The sequence below is a fragment of the Streptopelia decaocto genome, assembly GCF_964273445.1.
Source record: "Streptopelia decaocto genome assembly, chromosome: 11".
Lineage (NCBI taxonomy): Eukaryota > Metazoa > Chordata > Aves > Columbiformes > Columbidae > Streptopelia > Streptopelia decaocto.
In genome coordinates, this window is record NC_138666.1 from 3,274,474 (window position 1) to 3,297,390 (window position 22,917).

Below are 22,917 nucleotides of genomic sequence, written 5' to 3' on the forward strand. Positions count from 1 at the left end.
CTTTGGAGTGCTGTTATTAAGAGAAGAATTATTTTAATGTACTGGGACCACTAGTGTTTTCCATAGGCAATGAACATTTTGAAATTAACCTGAGGTGTAAGGCCCAGTCTTAACAATGTCAAAATCCTTGCAGTATTTTAAAATTTCTAGGGAAAAGCACATATGTATCACAAGATAAAGGTATACATACATATTAAGAAAATAGAAATTGAATCCTGATCTTCTTTCTTTAATGGGCATCTGAGAATAAAGGGTGTTGCTAGGATGGAGCTATGCTGTCAAAAGCTTCTTGGGTTTTTAATAACCTTTCACGAAACCCTATCATATCTTATTGTTGGTTTTGTGTGATAGGTTGACAATACATATTTTAAAACTTGCCTGTTGTACGGTATCACTTTAAAACAACCTGGGAGCCGAGTTTGCTGCGTCGCATGGGACGGGGAAGCTCCTGTAGGTCTGGGCAGGGGGCAGAGTGATAAAATCAACCTAAGTTCTTCCATTTTCTGTGGGAAGCAGGGAAGTCTGTCAGCAAATGCTTATACGATCACTGCTGAGGGCTTACAGTAATGAATTTGGTGTCAAACAAAAAATGTTATGAAGTATTTTGGAGAGCGAGATGAGCGGTGGTGACAGGCAGCTGTCGGTCTGCCCTCCTGTGCCGCCCCCAGGCCTGTTTCCATGAGGCAGCCAGAACTGCAAAGTCGCCATGAATTGAAGCCTAAGACAGAAAACCGCTGAGTTTCCCTGATTTTCCGCTTTGTGGAGCGGAGGGGCAGGAGGAGCAGGAGTTAATGCCGGTACCGCCCGGCGGGGAGAGCGGCCCGTTGGGGGTTAAACTGCGGAGCCTGCTGGAATAATAACGGGTAGCACCATCTGCCGGCCTACTTCCGCGGAAGGAGCCCGTGTTTTTAACGACATCTCTAATATTCACGCTGATGCATTTTGATGCTTTGTGCGTTCGTTTCTTTCCCCGCTTTGTTGGGATCTGGCGATCGGCGGCCGGCCGGCGCTGAGGGGGGCGCGGGGGGCAGGGGGGAGCCGGGCCCCGCGCTGCCCGGGGAGGAACATGGTGATAAATCACTATGTGTGTTTGTGGAGCCTTCTGCATCTCTCGGCTGCGGCTCGCTAAATAGGCCATTTAGCAAATCTTCTCTCAATGCTTTTCTCTTGAGCACCGCCTGGGAAAGCAGAGGGCAAGCCTTTGTCTGCCGCCAAAAATGTCTTCAGTGAAGAGGCCAAGAGGAAGGGTAAGTGGAGGCTGAATGAGTGGGAGGAGGAGGGGTTCTTCGGGCTAAAAGGCTAATGGGATTGAATAACCTTCCTTATTACTGGCTGCTGCTGCGGGAGCCGCGCTGCATCGCCATCTTGAGCTGGCGGCTGCGGTCCCGGCCGGGGCCGGTTTGTTATTTATTTGTTATTTATTTGTTATTTCCCCCGCTCGGAGCGGGTCAGTGCCGGCGCTGCCCGGCCCGGCTGCGGCTCCATGGAGCGGGTGCCCGGGACCGGCGCTGGATGCGGCCGCACAATGTGCCGGGAAATGCCCGCTGGCTTTTCTGAGGGCTGGAGGCAGAGGCGTTACGGGTGAGAACGTAACACAACTGTTATCTGCTGCTGGGTTTTTTTGGTTGTTGGTGTGGTGGTTTTTTGTTTGGTTTTTTTTTGGGTCTGTTTGAATAGGAAATTCTTTCCATTCCTCAAGGGGGGAGGGAAGCAAAAACATGTCTTCTGGCCGCTTTAAAGAGATCATCTGAATATTGCGTTCACTGTAAACAAGTCTGCGTCGATCAAGCGGTGATTAAAAACCTGCAAATAAAAACAGATTACCTTTTCTAACTAAGGCGCTGACTTTGTGTTGATATAAATAACATAAATATTGTTTTCTGGTACTTAAATTCATATAGATCTATGTAATTTTTGTTTTCGTTCTATCTTTTGTCTGTTTTTTAACCTTGATTTTGTTGGAGCATCTCGTCGGTTCGGCACTGAGTTGGTCTCGTAGATCTCGCGTCTGCTTTGAGGTGCCTGGCCCGGGTGTCCTCCCAAAGGCCGAACACCGATGCTGTTCCCTTGGGAGATCTGAGCTTGGTCCCATTTTGGGAGAACATGTATTGGGGATGCTGGAGGTGTGTGGCAAATGTATGGGAATGCTTGAAAGAATCAGGGTGTCTAACTACAGAGGTGGAAAGAAGGCTGAGAGAATTTTAGAAGGATGGGTTTTTTTTACTGATTTTCACTATGTGGATTGGTTGTGTAAACCCACAATTGATGCAGTTATTCTGAAATGCACACCATTCTGGGGTATAAACAGAATTCCTCCTTTTTTGTGTCTGCGTGAGTCCCTCCCAGTTTATTTTTTTTTTAATGCATATACGGATCAAAAACGTTACTTTTTTGTTCAATAAATCTTTATATATTTTTAAAATAAGGCGATTTCACATTTTGTCTCTTGCTGCAGCCTCCTTCCTCCAAGAAGACTGATGGTTCAGGATCATATACTAAGTTGCAGAATACCCAGGTGAGGGCAATGTCTGAAAAGAAGCAGAAGAAGAAAGCAGATTTGGAAAGTAAACAAGAGAAGGCAAATCGCATAATATCTGAAGCGATTGCAAAAGCGAAAGAGAGAGGAGAGAGGAACATTCCACGGGTAATGAGTCCTGAAAACTTCCCCAGTGTTTCAGCTGAAGGAAAGGAGGAAAAGAAGGGTAGAAAAGTTAAATCCAAACCAAAGGACAAGGAGAGCAAAAAGCCGAAAACTGGTTCCTCGTCCAAAATTAAAGAGAAAACAAAAATTGGGTAAGTAGATTAAAATGTCTTCTTACTTCTCTTCAGACTGTAAATCCTTGATTAAAATGAAAACTGCTTACTGACAATAAAATGTTCTCTCCACTGCCTACACAGAATTCTTGCTGATTAAGTCCATGTGTGGACTCTCTCATTCAGGAACAAGAATGCTCTGTTTTCTCTTTAGATAAAATCATTGTAGGACTGTCCTTTTGAAAGGAATTATTTTAAATTCATATCCTAAAATATTCTATACTTACTTTGAAGCATAGACGGGACCAAAGTATCTTTCATCTAGTGTTGTAATCTCTTCCAACTCCAAATTAAGTTTATCTGATATTATAAATGCCATCTTTATCAATCTTGGCATGTATCTTCAATACAGTGGGTATGATAAACTGCACAGGGAGAAACTGGAAGCTTAATGAACTTGTTAGCAAGTTAATATTCTTACAGATATCACATGTATCAAAAGTAAAGTGCATATTGGAAGATTGGTATCGTGAGCACTTTGTAGTCCTCGGTCACATCAATTTAATCTGCCCTCTTGAAAATCGTGTGGACTCAGCTGGGCGGATACCTCGGGGTAAGGAGCTTTCAAAGGCATTTGGTGTCACAAAGCTCCAAGGATGGAGCAGGTGGCAGCTCTGACTCCAGCGCTGACCTGGTGCACCGGGCTGCTTTTAAAGGGAAGGCTGGAATTTCCAGCATTAACAGTGTCACTTGGGACCTGAAATGGAATCTTAGCTACAGTCTAATCTTTATTTTTTAAATCCATGCTCTTTTTTGCAGTAACGGAAATATTAACTGGCATCTCTCTCCAGATTGAAATGTCTCATATACATATGCATATTCTCATGTATATGGAGCAGGAATGAATGCTCTTTTAATCAGCCCATTTCTCTGCATTTTCTTTTTTTTTTTTTCCCCTTGAAATCAGTGCTTTTCTTACATGTTCAAAGTCAACAGCTTCCTTGAGAAGTTATCCCATATTATAAAGGTTACTACTCTAAACTCACCTTGATTTCTAACCTGAACTTTCATGGCCTTAATTTCTTTCTCTTCTGGTTATTGGATGGCATATGGATGCCTCTCATAGTACTCCATAGAGCACTGTTTGGTGCTTCCTGTTATTTTTTCTCCAGCTTGTTTAAAGAGGGAATTTGGATATGTGCTTCCAAAGTTGATTTCACTTTTCATGTTTCTGAATTTATTTATGTTATATAATAGACATTTTGTGGGTCTGTCTAACCAGAAGACTTACACACTGTTGTTTAGCTGCTGTCAGTTTCTGCAGCTTTATGTGAATTGCCATGAGCGTGCTTTTTATCAATGGTTTTGGATAGTTAACCAACCCTACCAAAATATCATCCTCGTGATGTACTACATAGTTCTCATAATATTTTTTAGTATTTTTAATCAGACAAGGGAAATAAGCTATTATTTTATAGTTATAATTATTGGTTTATACTTCTGAATTCAGTTTTGTGTCATCACGTAACGCTCAGCTGTGCGCAGCAGGATCAGTTTTCAGCATCTTGTGAGGCACCATCAGTTGAGAAATACACATTTTTCAAACTGTTTTTAAGTATGATACTTGTGTTTCATCTATAGTGAAGCTGGCAGAAAGACTCCCATTTAATTATGTATGATCAGCTTTTCATAATTTTACATTGAGCTGTGGATGTTTGTTTCCCCGTTATTTACCAGTTTAATCAACTAATGCCCCAGTAGCACCCTCATTAACTTAATCATACTGCCAGGTATTAATTTAACTATGTAGGACACACAGCTAAAGATGTAGCAGTCAGATCCTGTTAAAGGGCAGTGAAGAGAGTCTTCTAGGGGCACATATTACAGATTTTACAGCATTTATGGGTTTTGATGGACAGCAGTAGATCAAATGCTTTGAGGCATCCACATACTTCATTTTGGTATCCAGACAGCTTCGTGCGTTATGTTGTGTTAGCACTATTTTATGTGTTTATATAAATACAATATTAGCTGTTTAGCCAGGAATATACTACAGTGGTTTTGAAGAGCAGTAATTGCAAGGCAGCCTTGATTATTTTTTTTTTAATAAATAATCCTTTCAGACTGTTTTCTGTGCTAATGTAACTATTGATCTTACGTAAGAAGAATAGAATCACTATACATGTCATTTCAAGGGTGGTTAAAGAAATTGTGTGATTAATAAAATTGTTTTATTAGAGAACAGAATTAAGTCCAATAACCAATAAAGATTCTAGAAGACTAAGCAACCCTTCTAATGGTTTCCTCCTATCTTACATTCTTAAGAAAATACTTCTTAATGAATCTGAGCGCATCCTGGAAATTACTGTTATGTCAAAATAGGATTGGGGTTTTAAATGTGTGGGTTGCTAACTTGATTTTTGTAATTTATCTTAAAAAAAAAAAAACTCTGACTGAATCTTGGGAGAAAATTAAGCCATGCTAAAGTAATACATTTAGAAGACAAGTGCCTTATTGGGCAAGAAGGGGAAGAGAGGACCTCGGTTCTATGAAGAGTTTTGGTTTTCTCTGGAAATAAGGATTTTTGAGATGTTGAAATTTGGAAGAGAAAAATATTGTTTGGTTTTTTTCTTTTTTACCCCAATAAGGAGAAAAACTTTAAAAATAGCAAAATTGTATGTATGATATTGCTTGCATTTAAGCAGGAACGAAAACCCAATGACAGTAAGAGGTTCCCTCATGATTAAAAAGATAAATCAACAATTTCCAACTATTATAAACTGTTACCATCTGTAGTTCTTTTATAAGTCAAACTCATGTTTCAGGTGACTCCTGTTGGATTTGCAGACAAGTACAGAGCTGAAAGAGTAGAAATTATCAACAAATATACATACATACATATATACATATATAACGACTGTTTGGTTTTAATGATCTTTCACATCTCTGCTGGCATCAAACACAACCCATCCAAAATGAGCACAGTTGTACCTTTTCTAGTCCAGCACTCGAACAGCAACCTCTTATTTAGATTGTGATCCTAAACTTTGCTGGGATCTTGCAAGGATCTTACGCGTCTGTGTAGCCTGTGTCCTGTAGCGCTCTTGGGGAGGATTTGCAGTTCGATAAATTCTGCATTGCTGGTCTGGCAGAGCTGGAACGCTGGTTCCTCAACAGACCTTGGCTGATCTGCCCAGTAGCCATCAGGTTGGAAAAACAAGTGTGCTTTTGGATGTAACACAATACGGCTTCTACAGAAATCGAGTACCCCTCATGTAGGATCGAGACAAGTTTTAACTACTGTGTCTTAATTGAGGGGATAGGGTGATTTTTTAAACAGTCTTCTCCTTGCTGGTTAAACACAACTGATGTGTCTTTGGGGCTTGGTGTTAACTGTTCACATTTTCTGTAGTGATTCCTCTGAGATCTACGTGTACAGAAAAAAATACAGCACGATTCCTTCCCATTTACCACTGCTATTTTTAAATTACTAGCCGTTACTTTCCAGGCAGGCCGTAGTTTCTTTGTAAAGGTGAGAATTAAGGTTTTTAATGCTGACCTGTTGAAGTCAAAGCTATAATGCTGTTAATTTCAGTCAAATGGTTTAGAAGTGTTTTCAGTAATTAGTAAAGTTGCTGTGCCATAAGCATTGGTGAAGATAAATGAGTAAATTGTTTTATTACCAAGAACATTGTAAGTGTAGGACAGGAATTATTTGAACTAGAAGAATGCATGTATAATATATTTACCGTTACCAAATTAAGCAACCAGTTTGCTTTATGTATTGATTACCTATCAAGTTAATTCTTTAAAATTAACTTACTTTACAATTTTTCTGAGACCTGCAGAACCACTTTTTATATCCTGGCTATTTACCAAGGTGCATTGATGTTTAGGAATCTATTTAAACCTTTAATATTATTGCATAGAACTGGTTTCCATTTATAAGCTTTTTCTAACTGATTATAGTTCTACTTCTTCCATTTAAGGTGATGAATATGTAAGCTAAAAAGTCTGCTTCTTAGCACTTGATATGAAGGGCAGAAAAATTATGAATTTCTGAGCATTCTGTTGTTCAAAAAAGTAGATTGGCATTAGGTTTTATAGTACTCAATGTATTCCCACCTACTCAAACATAAAATTAAATATCATGGCCCTTGTGAAAAGCAGCAGCTCTGCATTTGTGATGTAAAGGACAATATCATTAGAGTACATTGGGGATTTTTTTTTTAATCATTATATAGTTTAAATAAATAAATCCCCCAGATCCTAAGAATTTGATTTGTAGAAGTTTGATCAGGGGGTAGCCCTTCAGTTCAAAACTGCTGTTATCAGCAATGGCTGTATCAGTTCATGTGCTAAAAGAACAATGGTGGGTTGTGGTTTTTTTTAAATTAACCCTTGAATTATGTTGCAGTGAATCCAGCAAGTCCTTTGTGATCCTGTTCACTACTCCAACGAGTAAATATCCTTGTCGCCTTGAAGTAGGTCTCACGTGTACTGTTTACCATACGGAGCATTTTTAGGACCCAAGACCCTGACAGGCAATCTTTCTGTGAGTCCTTGTTGATATGACCCTGTTCAGGCGGTTTGAAGCCTTTGTAGTCTCGGTTAGAACTGGAAGTGGCACAGGCACTGTGAGTCGGTTGTTGTGTTTCATGTCAGTTGGGCAAATGTTGGTTAACAGATCGATGCTCGAAGGGAAGAGATCTCCCCGAATCTGTTAGATCGTCAGCTCCTTCTGCCGTGATGACAAATGGGTCACAAATTCCAAATTTGATCATCCTTCTGGGATGCCTCTGCATGCACTGAGCTGTGACTCCTCAGGGAAGGTTTCTCTGCTCCCACATTCTAGTTTTGACACCTGAGTTGGGTCTAAGGGATGTAATAGTGAGTTTCTACTGCAAAGTATGTGCGTGCAAAGTAGTGTGGTCTTATCGAATAAATAACTAAACACTTACTTGTTCCTTTACGTTATTATTCCAACGTTGTATGAGCTTGGAACGGCCGTTGCTTCCAATAAGACTACAGGAGGGTTTTAAAAATCTGCGCACAATCCTGAAGTTATTAATTTGAAATATAACAGGAGAAGGAGACAGTGGTTGATGTTAGCGGTTAGTATTATTTATTAAACATATGATAAAAGAATAAGAGCAACTGTTTTTGTGCCATTAATATAACTCTCATTCCAAAGTGGATATGCTGTCATGTCAAGGAAATATCTGCTTTGTATTTTGCTAATAGATAAGATTTTTAGTGAAGGTTTTAGTGATAAATACTAATCCTGTTCATAACATAAGCGTTTTATTGCTAGTAATATAACAAATATTTGGGATTTGGCTTTGGACACTAATAATTAGTTACCTAGTGTTTCTCTGTATTGGGAAAACAGAAGTAAAATGATGTATTAAAGGTGAGAATTGAAGGCCAACAATACTTACTATTTCTTACATGCTTAATACATATTTGCTATCTTTCTTTTCCTCTCTAATACTTCTCATGTTCACTGTTTGGAAGGCTTTGGAAACTGTTCTTTGCAGCTTTAAAGCTGTTCAAAGGTCTGACAACTCTTCCCTCACATTCTCTGCTGTCAAACAGAAGGGGGATGGAACATTCTTACTGGTGCTTCATGTATTACAATGAAGTTACAACATTCCTCAAATAGTGGGTCCTGGTGATCTTGCTGGTACTTGTTCTTTTTGTTCTGTGGATCTAAACCACGTTCAGATTCTTGTGCTAAGAATCAGAAGTACTAATGGCTCATGAGATGGCTTTTTAAAAAACGTTTCCGTTGGTATAAGTTTCTTAAAATCTTCAGTTTGTGGTTAGAGAAAAAGGAAATTGATGTTGAAGAAATGCACATTGTCTAATTGTTAGAGTGTTTCTAGATGTTATGTAATAAGATAGATTTTAAAATTTGAAAAGGCAAGAGAAGGTGAAATTGGAATGGGGTCTAGTGAGATTATTTATTCTGTGTCTACAGTGTGCTGTTTCCTTTTCATAGAAACAGAATAGATAGTTTCTGTTCAGAACAGTTTGTTTCGGGGTGGAAAAAGGGATTTTAGCCAAGGATCTTTATGCTTTCATGCAGAAATTTATAAACTGGCAAGAGAACTTGTTATCTGAAGGAAAATTTTCACAGAAGTGATGCAGTTTACAAGCTTCTGAAAATTATTGTTTTCACATAGCAGACTTTTTTAGAAGTTCTTGGCCAAAATATGAGCAGATTGCATTTTTACTAATAGAAATGCGTGACTTTAGCACCATACTGTCGTTCAGCAAGTTCTGATAGCAAGGAGCGTTGTGGTTCTGGGCACTGGATCAGAAAAGTGAACCCATGCGTTGATTCCTCTCATTGGCACTGTCTTGAAATAGAGGAGGAAACATTCTGATCTGCAACATGGAGAGATGTTAAAATTTCAGGGAGATGCTTGTGAAGAGAAGTACTGGGGTAGGGAATTACAAGATCAAGATAAGACAAAAGCTGTCAGAGAAATGGAACAAGATGTGTCAGACTGCAGGGGCGAGCGGGAACACAGGGCAACTGCAGCTGCAGGGAGGAAACTGTGTGCAAGGAAAGATGCAGTTAGAGCAGCCTGATCACAAAATAAGCCCGTGTTCTAAACCAGAAGGTCCTTAAAATCCTCCGCTGTTCGCTGGGTGCCACTACAACCCATAGTAAGATAGTTATGGCCTTCATGTTGTGCTGCTTGAACCCAAAAGGAACCTGAGCGTAATTATTAGGCAGTAGCGCATGAAATGAGGATGAACTATGGTTGCACGGATACAAATGCTTAACATAGCAATGTGCATTTATAGAATCATGGAATCATTTCAGTTGGAAGAGACCCTCAGGATCATCAAGTCTAACCATAATCTAACTCTGACACTGAACTATGACCCTAGGAACCTCATCTAAACACCTTTTAAACCCTTCAGTGATGGTGAGTCCACCACTGCCCTGGGCAGAAGCATTTTAATCATTATGAAGCAATTTATTCTACCATGTCACAACGTGGTAGATCAAAATTGGGACTGGATTGCCCAGGGAAGCGTCGGCCTCGGAGATAAGCAGGACTTGACTGGGCTGAGCAACATAAACCAGCTCTGAAGCTGGCGTTGAGCAGGGCCCAGGTTTCCTCCAGAGGCACCTTCCAGCTTGACTTAGATCTCAATGCTTATTTGATGAAAGAACATTTAGTAACCATTTTCTTCATCGTTAGTAGTCTTGTTCATTTAAAAATCAGATGTGTGTCATATTCACGATCACCTCTGTGTGCTGTACATGCAGCATCAGCCCTTTCAAGCCTTTGCTCCAAATCAAAGAGAAAACTTGCTCTGTAAAATCACGCAAGAGGCTCGTGCGCTGGAGCAGTTACCTCATTTTCTGTTAACATGGATCTGGTGATGAGATACTACAGGAAAAAAAACATATTTTAGGACAGCTCTTTGTGATTTTATTGGATAGTTTGTCATCATTCTGCAATTATGCCACTGAAAACATATTTGAAGAGGACTATTAGGCACATTTCAAATATGAAAAAATAAATGTTTTGACACGCTTTAGTTAAAAACAAATCAGATGAATTGATATTGTGATTTACAAGGTAACCTTTAAATCTGAACAAAGAAATAATTGGTGCTTTTTCATTAGAATGTAACTAATTTAGTCAGCCCAGTGTTGTTTTTTAACATATTCTGAGAGGCTCTAAGATCTCTTACAGATTATTGGATTGTGAATACAGCTTCTCTTTTTTACTTTCCTTTTTAAAAAGGCAAAAAGTATTTGTGCAGTTCCCTCATTTTTGTCATTGCAAGACTTATTTAAACATCCCAGTTTTGCATGTCAGACAGCTTTGAATGATTTTAGATTGTTGTCCACAGCTAATATTTTTAGTATTATAAAAATAAGATGTGTTCTGCAGTGATAAATGGTTTGTGATAAATCATTTACTGGCATCATTTGCAGATGGTATTTATGCAAACTTTGCGTAGTTTGCCATTGTTGATTAGTTTCAACGTTGGATTTTGCATGTATAGGTTTAAAAATATGTATGACACAGAGGTGTTAGCAATAGTAAGGTAACTGTTTGCCTGTAAAGAAGCTCAGTAAGAGTAGTAGAAAATATTATCTACTGTAAATTTATAGCTTTTTGAGACATATTTTTCATTTTTCAGGCAGTGATTCTTCCGGAGTTTCCTATTGAGAAGAATATGGGAATTGCTAGTGGATGTGGTGTTACTTTTAATCTTGAAGTTAAGTAGTCTAGTATATGACATTCCCTTAGGTGTTGGTTGTTTTTTCCGAACAGAAAGCTAATCATCACACTGGGTAAGAAGCAAAAGAGAAAAAACGAGTCTTCAGATGAATTATCTGATGCTAAGCAGACTCCGCAGCGGCCATTGAAAGATGAAGACTCACAGGTAAGCAGTCAGACTTCTTCCCTTTTAAATTGTATGTGTTGTTATTCCTACGGGTCTTTTTTCCCCTCTTTCCAAAAAGCTGTTCTCCTTTTGACCCAGTGACAGTGACTCTTTTACAGCTGGAATCTTTACCTTGACAGCTGCTTTTCCCATTTGAAAATGAGAAAATCCTGCAGGTTGGAGTCCCTTTTCTGTGCTGGGACATCAGTGCCCTGCTTGTATCTGTTGCATTTCGGTACAAAAATCCATAGATTTGAGACTGTAAATACCCATCACTTGAGCTGGCAGTTGGACCTTGTCCTGATTGGGGCTGACTTTGTGGGGAAAATGCATGGTTTGCCCAACAGACAGGACGTCGATCAGTGTAACTCGCTCTTCGAGGCTTGTTTCAAACTTTATTATTTTTTCTGAGCTCTGCTGCTGTGGAAATGGGAAGAGTTGGTTTGTGGCAGTGTTGGACCCGCAGGGATCGGTCAATCGATCAATACGCGGACAGGCTCAAGAAAGAATTGCAGTGCTGGAGTCGCTCCCTGCAGGAGAACCTCCCATGGGACTTTCTTTCTGAGCTTTTCCCAATAGATGGCCCTGGTATTATAGTAGCATAGGGTCATAATTTATAAAACTTAAGCATGAAGAAGTATGAGCTGTTGGTAAGAGTTTATATCCTATTTATGGCTATGTTAGTAACAGAACTATAACTTTCTTGCTTTAGGGCAAACTCCATTAAAAGTAAGGTTATATGCTGTAAATGCACGGGTTTTTATCCTGTGGCAATTTCATCTGTGGAGATTAAATCAATATTCAAAATAAGGCTTTGTTGCGTAAAAATTAATTGTTGTTTGATAATGGTGTCAGAAAACAATTATGTGATACTGAATTGACCTTCAGTATTTCACAGATAATAACTCTGGGGGTGGAAAAAAGATCAGAAGCCATTTCACAGGATGACTTTTTATTAATTTAAGGGATAGTTTGTCTTAGGTAAAGGTTACATGGAAGGGAGCATGAAGTTACATATTTGTCAGGGAGTTTGTCCTGGTACAGAAAGTCCATTCAGTACAGTGAAGGAGGTGAAAGCAGGTTTGGTAGTTCTGAACTACCGTAACTTATCAACAGTGCTCTGTATTCAGGGATAAATTTGTAGGCTGACAAATATAATACAAAAGGCTGAAGATAATTTATTTTTTCTCACTGTTTTTGTTTTCTTGGATATTTGATTTTAAGCACAAGGGTCATCTTCAATTCTAGTGCAGATAGACAGGGAGGATCATCAAATCGCATGATACTGGTGTGAAGAGAACAGAGGGGAGAGAGAAGACATGGTGGCATGGGATAGAAAACTGACCCTGCACAATGCCACAGCACTGCTGTCTCCGAAGGAGTTTGGGAAAAGCATCACAGGAAAGACATAAGTTGCTTTCCTTCATTAATTCATTCTCCATTTAGGTTTCAAACATCTTCATTATTTTCTCTTGCTATTGGAAGTAACTGTCTCTTTCTAAGCTCTGGGGGGCAATTTTAGGTCTTTTTGTTTTTTTTCCCCTCATTCATTTTGTATGCTTGGTTTCTCACACTAAGTGTGTTCCCTAAATAGGTTGATTTATTTCTTGGCAAAATGTGTGGTACTATTTTATTTTGTGCATTAGAGCATTAGTTTATCACTGTGCTTCTCAGCTCAGGGAAATGCTCAGGGTTTTTTTTAACAACTTAAAGTATATATTAATATGTTGGAGAACATATGTGTGTTGATGTTTTGTTGGTCCCTTCATACTTCAAGAAAAGACGTAGTTGAGGAGGATTGAAAATGCTGGTTAGTACCGTAGTAGGTTTTCAGAAGTCTAACAAATACTTAATGAGTAAAACTTGAACCTGGTTCTTAATACTTCTTTTCCTAACTCTCACATCGTTTTGCATTGCTCCTATTAGCTGGCATTTTTGAAAAATGAATTTCTGCTTCTGTCAGTGATCTATTGTTGATTTAACTTTAATGTGATATTTTCTGTCACATTAATGTGCATGTTTGAATTTGAAGTTTCTTTTTGTGCTGCCCCCCCACCCCACATGCACTCACTTTTTATTGAAAAATACCCCGTCTGTCTCCGTTATTGTGGAAAACTGAGGGAGCAGTTTCAGATCTGTGCTGTCCCATCTTCATCCAGAACAATGGGGATGCTCGTTCTTTGATTTTTATGGTGTGTGTAGTGTTACTGCTCTGCCTTACTCAAATTAGTTGTTCAAGCATAGCTGGGTCTTTCACCGGATACCAGCCAAGCCAAGGGCTGAATGTAAGTCAGGAGGAAAGTTCCCGTACTGCAGTTCTGCTGTTACTTACTATCTGCTCTGCAAAAGCCGGTTATCACCGCAGAATTTTGGGTTTTGCTCTATTTGCAAGTTGTTCTTCTCCCAGCTGATTACTTCAGTGTATTGCAACCAACAGTGGCTTTTCCTGAACAAAAGCCTGAACAAAAATATGCTTCGCTGTGTAGCTCAATATAATATAATTAACTTACTTTATAGCAACAGTTTTACTTTGCAGGTGTTATTTTTGTGATGCTCCATTCTCAAAAGCAGGCTGCAGTCTTTTCAAGTGTTACCCGGCTAGTTTGATTCTTTCGATCTTTCTTTATCCTGTGGATTTACAAATTAATCTTATGGTTAAATGTGCAGTGTCTCATATTGGTACTGAGGGGTGGAAAGGATGTGCTATATCCTAATAATCTAAGGATTTGGAACTTAAACAGTGAGTGAGAAGCAATTATTTTCTTAGGCTGAACACTGTTTTTCTGGCTGGAGCTTGTTGTCCTCAGATTCTTGCAGAAGCAAGAGCGGAAGATTAGAGAGAGAACATACAAAGTAAGCAAAATGCTGCTGTTATACAAGCTTGATGAAGGTGGAGGAGGAAACAAAAACATTACCAAAGCAACGAACTTTATTAGCCATGAAATCAGACATCATCAGCAATCTGAGCTAATGGAAATCTTCATAATTTTTTGGGTAGCGCTGTTTAATAGAGACACTTCAGCGTATTTTGTGTCTTTTACTCAGCTTCCTGAATTGGACTGTAACACATGGCCGTGATACTGTGTTATGAAATTGCTGTTGAAATACTGATGCTTATGGGAGATCTGTTATATAGCAGATTTGTTCCCCATGTTTGCTTTTGAACTCTTAAAAGTACCAAATGTTTTTATGAGATAGAAAAAGTAATTTAATTGGTCGAAAACAGTGTATGGCTACTTCCATCCCTCTGTGATTTACATGCTTCATGTTTTCTATCAAGTATTGGCCTTTGGTTTTACATATAGCTAAAGAATTAGTGAATGTCCCAAAACTTGCAATTCATGTTAAAGGAAGTTTTTGGTAAAACCTTTGTTTTTATTCTCATGCGTGCAGAAGAGAAGATCAAATCGTCAAGTTAAAAGGAAAAAATACGCTGAAGAAGGAGAAGGGAAACAATCGGAAGAAGAAGCAAAAGTTTCTGTGAAAATCAAAAAGAATTCTGCCCCTTTACCTGCTGAGCAGCCTTTGCAGTTATTTGTGGTGAGTAAAAACCTGCTTGCTCTGTAGAAGAAACTTCCTACTTGTCTCAAGGGGTTCAGTGAATAAAACTCATAACTTGGAAGGCATACACTGTTATTTCTAAGCCATAGCTTATTTAATGTGACGTCTTGCTAGGATCTTGAAAACTGGAAGAAATGGCTTGTTACCCTTTTTTTTTTTTTTTTATTATAAACATTCATCAACTTAACTGAAGTTATGGACAAGAATAGGGTGGGTATATCTCTAATAATTTGTTATGCGGCATAGGCATGTGGAAAAGCTGTGTGCTAATATTATCATGACTTTCAGAAGTATAAAATTATTTGAGCCTGTAGGGTTTTCTGCTTACTGAGATTTTTAAAAGGAGACTCTTCCCTCCCCTCAGGTTTACACTTCAATGCTTAACTTGTGCCAGCTCTGGTACTCAAACTGTTGAGCCCTTCTGGGTAAATAGTGTCAGGAAAGAAACAGGAAAAAATGTGTTTGTGAGCTGTTTGAAGGAGTGCCAGAGTTGTAAGGGAGGGAGAGTAATAGTGTGATTGGGAACAAATCAGACAAGAGGGAAGATGACTTTTTATCGGAACTGACCTTTAAAGATTGGCTCTTTATCTCTGGAACTCCAGCATCAGCCTTGGAGAGCTGAGTAATCCCAGATCTGTGTCACACCTCAGCCCTGCTGGAATTCCCAGGCACGACCTTGTCTGCCTCATTCCACAGTGTGGTTCTTATCTGTGTTGAGAGAAAATCTATTAAACTGAGCTTGACACACGCTGCGTTCGTTTCGTTTTCTTTTTTTTTTTTTAACCTGTGTGCCAGAGTTCTTATTTCTCCATATCTATATCATGAAATTCTGGGTATGTCCACTGGTCAGATCTACTCGAGGGCATTCTCAGTGAGTCTGTGTCTGGAAAGCATCAGTATCACCATTGCTTGCAGAATAAGTGTCTTTGGCAGGTGAGCGTTGCATCTGATGCTCTTGGGAAGTGCCAGACTCTACTGTACTTTTGCTTGTGTTTCACTCCAATTATTAACCGGGATTTTAAATTTTACTCTCGGACTGTTAAAGAGATTGCTACAGTTAGAGGGCAAATTTGCCTTTATTGTTGATCTTTTAACAAGCAACTGGTGTTTGATGGTTTTAAGCCTGGTGACTTTGAAAAGAGGGCTTTTACTGCAATATGTAATGTTGTTTTCTTACATTTATAGGAAAACCCAAGTGAAGAAGATGCAGCGATTGTAGACAAAATCTTATCCTCCAGGGTAACAAAGAAAGAAGTAAGTGATTGTCATGGAATAAAGTTGCTTATCTGAAAAAAGGGGGTTTATCCATCATTTTACATTTCCCCTTAATTTCCTTTTCTAGATATCTGCTGGGATAACTGTGGAAACAGAAGAGTTTTTTGTGAAATACAAAAACTAGTAAGTGTTAAAGTTGTTTCTTTGAATGTGTTGACTGAAGTTTTGTATTGTTTGAAGATTACTTATAGCCAGATACTGTCATCTTTTGAGATTTTTCTGTATGAATCTGATCTTAAAATTGCTATGAATCTGCATTATATTGTTAGTAATAATTTTAAAATTATCAGTGTTATGAAACCAGCACTGGTGAATAAGCTGATAGCCATTATTGCCAAAAGAACAGAATTTTTAGGGAAGATATGTTTATTAAATTCAGCAGGGGCTACATGTCTGAGGCTGATTTTAATTTCATGAATTTAAATCAGAGCTATTTTGTGAACCTAGATGAGATTTACAGTGTCATACATGTAGGAGAAGTTGATGTAGGAGTCGGTCTTACTGTTTTAAGAAGAAAAACACTTCTAGTAATAGAAACGGTTTTACATCACAAGCAGGAAATAAAAAAAATGAAGAAGAAAGATATTTTTTTCCGTATTTTCCGACTTTAAATTGCATGCATGTCTTGTCATTACTCAGTTCTTTATGTTGAAAAGGCAAGCACATTTTTCATTTTACATATTTGAGTATTTTCATTACATTCTTGCTCATAGCTGTGATTTTTCGAGACTCTGGATTCACATGTTTCTCAAGACTGTTCAGCTTTTTTTTTTTCATTTTAGAATCAGTAATACCCAACAATAGCTGCTCTTTATTTCTTAGCATATCAGAGGATGGTTTGGGTTGGAAGGGACCTTAAAGCTCACCCAGTTCCACCCCTGCCATGGGCAGGGACACCTTCCACCAGCCCAGGTTGCTCAGAGCCCTGCCCAACCTGCCCTTGACCACTCCAGGGATGGGGCATCCACGGCTGCTCTGGGCAGCCTGGGCCAGAACTCACCACCCTCATGGGGAGGAATTTCTTCATTATATCTAATCCAAATTTCCCCTTTTCTGGTTTAAAGCCATCAGCCCTTGTCCTGTCACTACATGCCCTTGTAAAAAGTCCCTCTCCAGCTTTCTGGTAGGTCCCTTTAGGTACTGGAGGCTGCTATAAGGTCTCCCCAGAGCTTTTCTCCTTCAGGCTGAAAACCCCAACTCTCAGCCCACCTTCATAGCAGTGGTGCTCCAGCCTCTGAGCATCTTCATGGCCTCCTGTGGAATTGCTCCAGCAGGGGCATGTCCCTCTTATGTTGGGGTCCCCAGAGCTGGGTGCAGCCCTGCAGGGGGGGCTCACCAGAGCAGAAGAGCAGAATCCCCTCCCGCCGCCTGCTGCCCACACTTCTGATGCAGCCTGGGACATGGTTGGCTTTCTGGGCTGCAGGTGCACGTTGCCAGGTTGTGTTGAGCTTCTCATCCACCAGCACCCCCAGGTGCTCCTCCTCAGGGCTTCTCTCAATCTGCTCCTTACCCAGTCTGTATCTGTGCCTGGGATTGCCCCAGCCCATGTGCAGGACCTTGCACTTGGCCTATCTCTTGGGTCTGTCATGGCCCCTCTGGATGGCATCCCTTCCCTCCAGTGTGTCAACTGCACCACACAGCTTGATGTCATCTTCAGAAAGCTTCAAAAGTGATGAGAATGGATGAAAAAGGGGGTGTGAGGAAGAAATGTGTGCACTTGTCAGAGTGATCTAACTGGAGAAGGGCTCCCTGGGGCACAGTTAGATGGTGTGGGCGCTGCGGCTCTGCTCTTCCTGCTTCCCTCCCAGCCTAATCTGATGACGTGTTCTTTTGCCGTGGGCTCTGATGCTCCTCACTCATCTTTTAGATGGGCTCAGCTGGATGGGTCAGCATTCCCCTGCAGAGGGGTTCAAGTAAAGTACATGAACAAGTTACATCCAGTGTATTCAATACTTTATGTCTCTTGGAACTTGCTGATAGAGGTGTCAGATTTTAAACTTGATTTATTTAAGCTCCTTTTAAATGCAGTTGTTTCTGCTCTTAGGGCACGTGAAAGCAATTTCTGAATCCATAGAGTTCTATGGATTCTAGCCCAAAAACATTGCCTTAACTAGATGCAATAATACGATTTGGAGGAATAAATCTTTGATCTTCACAGTGAATTCTGTCTTAAATGATGAAATGTTCTGGTTTTGAGTGAATTTTTGGTTTATAAAACATCATTTTAACTGCTTTTACTTTCACTAATGTGTTAATCTCTGTTATTTTAGCTCATATCTCCACTGTGAGTGGGCCACCGAACAACAGCTTTTAAAGGATAAAAGAATCCAGCAGAAAATAAAACGATTCAAACTAAGGCAAGCACAAAGAGCTCACTTTTTTGCAGATGTGAGTATGAAATACACAATTAAAAAAGCCTTTTTTTTCCTTCTCAAATTGGGATTAATAGTTTGCTTTTAAATAGAACAGCTGAATGTCGAGAAGTACAACTTTCCCATTAGGACTGGGTTTTTGGTTGCAGCAGCAAGTTGGTTGTTTAATGTAATTTGAAGAGCAAGTCTTCTGGAGCTGCTGAACTAACCTGACTTGGCCTGGTTTAAAATTGGAAATGTTTGGATAACTGCCTTAAAGTGGTAAGGAGGGAAGGATTATGTTAGGTGTTCGCAAAAGCCACAGTAGTTTCCAGCTGCTAAATTAATTTTGTGTATGATGAGAGCAAATCTTAGCCTAGGTTTTTTTGTCTCTTTACCAATCTCTTTTATCTTCCATTGCAGATGGAAGAAGAACCTTTTAATCCTGACTATGTCGAAGTAGACCGGGTATTAGAAGTATCACTTTGTGAAGACAAGGACACTGGTGAGGTAAATATATCTTAAAGCAAGTCAAGAAGATGCACCTCCATGTAGTGTTTGATGATTGCAATTTTAGGACACTTCAAAGTAACATCTTAATGATTTTAAGCTTCAATAATACTTATGTCATGACAATCTTATAATTTCCTATGCTAGCTATGTATTTTGAAATAGAAATCAGAGTGCAAAGGCATATACATTGATTAGTATTAGTAAGTCATAGTAGACAAAGCTTAGCTAGTTACTGATATAAACGAGAGGTTTGGCATTTGCCTTGTGAGTTCTGACAAAAGGCTGATGCCGTGTCCTGTCTCTGGAAGTGACAAGAGGTAAATGCTGCAAAAAGCACAAGAAGTCAGGGTGCGGAGGTTCCCTGTGTTCTAATTCTGTCCCTCGGCTTTAGAGGGCAAGGTCCACTGGCTGCCTGTGTTTATCACAACTCTTTTTTAAGTACCTTTCCTGGAAAGCTCTTGCAGAACAAAAACATGAGAAGAAAGACTGAAAAAGTTGTTGATTAGGGCTGTTGGAATAGCTGTGATTCTTAGTCAGTGCTTCTAGAGAACTTCCACCCAGTGATTTCTCAGTCTTCCTAAAGCAGGGTTGGGGGTTAAAATTACTTCTCATTGTATGCAGCAGAATTACTACACTTCTAGAAAAAAATGTGATGTTGTGATAAGTATTTCCTTCCCCCAGTTTCTTTATTTATCTAAACAAACCTGAATGAAATAACCTGCTTTGGTTCCATCTTTTGAGACTTCTCAGAAATTCTTATGTGTGTCGCCCAGCAGACCCGTAAAACTTTCTATTTTGTTCGTAAAACCTCAGTTTTAGGAACTTTCTCAAGCTGTTTTAAGCTTAGGAGGCCTGGTTTGGAGAGTGGAGATGTTTGGGTAGCACATCTGTAGTTAATTGATTCTCTCCATGCCGTTTCCACCAATGTAGTAATTTATCTTATCTAAGACTGACTGGTCAGTGGGATTGGAAGGTACTCCAGCGGCTATACAACAAGTGGCAGAGTATGAGAAGCCAAGGATAAGAAGGTAGATAACAAGAATCTAAACAGATAATCTTTAAAAGGGTATAAAAAATGTGGGTTTTGTTTCCAGCTGTCGTGTAAGTTAGCTGCTCAAATAGTAAGGCATATTAGCAGTCTGTACACTGAATTAAAAGCTGATAACATTCAGAATTTTCTTCTGCAGCCTGTTATTTACTATTTAGTAAAATGGTGTTCGTTGCCATACGAAGACAGTACGTGGGAGCTGAAAGAAGACGTAGATCAAGCAAAAATAGAAGAATTTGAACAATTGCAAGCTTCCAGACCTGACTCAAGGAGATTGGTAAAAGTATACCTAATTTACTTGTCCGTCTTGGCAAATTGGGTTTGATTTTCCCAACTTAAAAGTTGTGTTAAAACATAAGGCTTATTGACATTCTGTGGAAAGGACCTGTGAGCCTTGTTAGCGAAGAATAATATTTTGGGGTAGACTTAGATAAATAGTCTCATGTAATTGGTTACTTGGTTAAAAAAGAAAACAATTATTTAGGGAAAAAGATGAAGAACTTTCTGAGCTTTTGACTGAGTGATGAGCAACACATTTAAACTGGCTATCATAGAATCTAAACACTGTTAAGATGAGAAAACAGAATAAACATCCATTTATAGCAAACAGAGTTAAGTGTCGTGCTGCAGCAGTGGAGGAAATGGGCAAACAGAGATCTGTCAGGCAGATTCCCTAATTACTTCCTGCTTTGAGTTTTCTTCTAGTCATAAAGGGCTCGCTGAAAGGAAGAAAAATACATGTAATAAGGAAGTGTGTTATATATTTAAATTATCAGTCTTCTGTCTCATAGAGCCAGGAGGAAACAAAATAGTTCTGTTTGAAGTCCTGTATGTCATTGTCGGAGGAAGACGTGTCCTGTGTGGTGTAATATAACGCTTGTTTTAACTTAGTTATCTTATGTAACTGAATACGCAGAGTGTATTAATTTGTAAGCTTTGTTTTGTTTTAATGGTTTTTCCATCTACCGATAATGACAGTAGTCACGATTAACGTCTTCATATTATATTTAGTTCATTTCTGTAGTATTTATTTAAATGAGAGGAGCGTGGCTGCTGCGGGTGTGGGGGTGGCCAGATGGCTGCTGTGGGACCGAGACCTGCTGCCAGGTGGCAATAAAGAGGGAGCAAATCAAAATCTCAAATCCAGAGCTGCCAGATAAGACCACATGAGTCTGGAGTGAATGTCAGCTTTTAGAAATACTGAAAAATGTTCAAAAAAAAAATTTACAGCTGATCAGAAAAGCTGTGACTAAAAATATTTGGGTTGAATGTGTTAGTTCACATTGAGATCCAGGCGCTCTCCAAAGATAGTGGTTTTTGCTGGAATCCTACCTAGCATCAGTCAAAAACTTCAAGATTTCTGCCTGCTAAGCTGATGGCCAACCTCTTGAGTCTCCAGGCTTGGGAACTAGTGTCTATGTATGCGTGTGTATATATCTATATATATATATAGATATATAGACACACACAGAGCCTCTCAGCTTTCCTTTAGGTTGCTAGGGACATGAAGATGATAGACCTTGATGCTGTTACAGTCTGTTTTCTAAAGTCCTTTGTATCGTGGTCTTGTGTATGCTGATACCATCTTTGATCCATTGTTGAAATGGATTCAGGGAACTAAACCTCTCACAAATCTTTTTTGTATTCCTGAGCTGGCTACTCGTGCAGTGGAGCCATCAGCAGTGGCCAGCGCAGGAGCTGAAGGGAAAGGGGAAGGTGTTAATTTATATAGACAAATAAACACAAATTTCAGGTTTCCACAGACTAGTAATTAGCTACTAATGTTAAAAATGACACCTTCCTAGTTTTAAGGTTGAATAATGACACTTAGGAAATAGTGGGTTAAAATGCTTGGGAAACATAAAGCGTATACCACCTTGCACACATATTAATCTTTCCCTTAAAGGACCGACCGCCTCCAAACGCCTGGAAGAAGATAGAACAATCCAGGGAATACAAAAATGGCAATCAGCTCAGGGAATACCAACTGGAGGGACTTAACTGGCTCCTGTTCAACTGGTACAATAGGTATATGCATGGAATGTTTTTTTTTATGTAAATGTTAAACCATATGGATGGAATCACTGTTACTGGAGATGAATACAGTTTTAATCAAATTTCTCTGCTTATAGCAAAAAGGGTGTAACTGCAAAACAAAAATTATCTTCAGTTGGGTGTACAAATATGTTTTTATCCAAACGAATATCAAAAAAACAAATCTTAGAATAAAACTAACATAACTGAAAATAAGTCTTCAATGGCTATGAGGAAATGGAAAAGCAACAAGCTTTTAAAGAACAAGCTTTCTGAATTTTTGGAACAACCAGGAAACACTTGTGTCTTTCAAAATGAGTTCTAGAATTAGTATGTATTTCAGATAAAGTTACCTCTGTTCAAAAATAGGGCCAGTAAATAATTCACTTTTCTATATTGTAAGCTAAAGTGAACTTTTCACTAATGCTATGGTGTATTAATGGGAATGTAATCACTTTCAATAATTTTTTCCAGAAGAATAAATTTTCTCTGTATCTAAGTTGGGTTTCTGTTCCCAAATCTTCCTGCTGGCTGATTTCCAAAATACCAGTTGCCCATCCTTTATAGAGGTCATGTTAGCAAGCACAGCACAAGCACACACACCATTTTACTGTCCAGTTTCATGATGTGCAAAAGAACATTTTGTTTGAATTCTCAGCCAAGCCTGTAACAGTCTGTGCGAACAGCGAAGGGCTGGAGTGTGTGGCTGAGGGTGAGCACTGGTGGTGCTTCATGCAGTGATTTGGTTACATGCATCTGTTCTCAGTTTTGGAAACGAGGGGAAATCAGTGATACTGTCATGCACTCCTTGTACCTGGGTGTAGCTGGGCTGCTTTCCTTCTGTGGCTTTTAGGGAATCGTCGTTAATTTCCAGCAGTTTTGTCAAGGTGAGTGTACATGTAGGAAATCTGACTAATTTGAATTGCCTTAATTAGGGCAGATACAGTCCCAAAATAA

General features: G+C 39.3%; 1 protein-coding gene across 7 annotated transcripts in view; it reads left to right on the forward strand.

The window, feature by feature from the left end:
• The window catches only part of CHD9 (chromodomain helicase DNA binding protein 9), a 90,469-nt gene that overhangs the window by 37,085 nt on the left and 30,467 nt on the right, over positions 1 to 22,917 (forward strand). For 4 of the 7 annotated variants that reach the window (XM_082062700.1, XM_082062702.1, XM_082062701.1 and 1 more), the window contains 9 exons: positions 2,456 to 2,793; positions 11,067 to 11,178; positions 14,572 to 14,718; positions 15,925 to 15,993; positions 16,082 to 16,137; positions 18,285 to 18,402; positions 18,789 to 18,875; positions 20,066 to 20,203; positions 21,833 to 21,954. In XM_082062700.1, the coding sequence (XP_081918826.1) occupies positions 2,456 to 2,793; positions 11,067 to 11,178; positions 14,572 to 14,718; positions 15,925 to 15,993; positions 16,082 to 16,137; positions 18,285 to 18,402; positions 18,789 to 18,875; positions 20,066 to 20,203; positions 21,833 to 21,954 (1,187 nt within the window). Of the gene's footprint in view, positions 1 to 943; positions 1,248 to 1,363; positions 1,582 to 2,059; positions 2,124 to 2,455; positions 2,794 to 11,066; positions 11,179 to 14,571; positions 14,719 to 15,924; positions 15,994 to 16,081; positions 16,138 to 18,284; positions 18,403 to 18,788; positions 18,876 to 20,065; positions 20,204 to 21,832; positions 21,955 to 22,917 lie in introns of those variants that run through there. The other 3 variants (XM_082062703.1, XM_082062705.1, XM_082062704.1) reach the window with 3 other exon arrangements.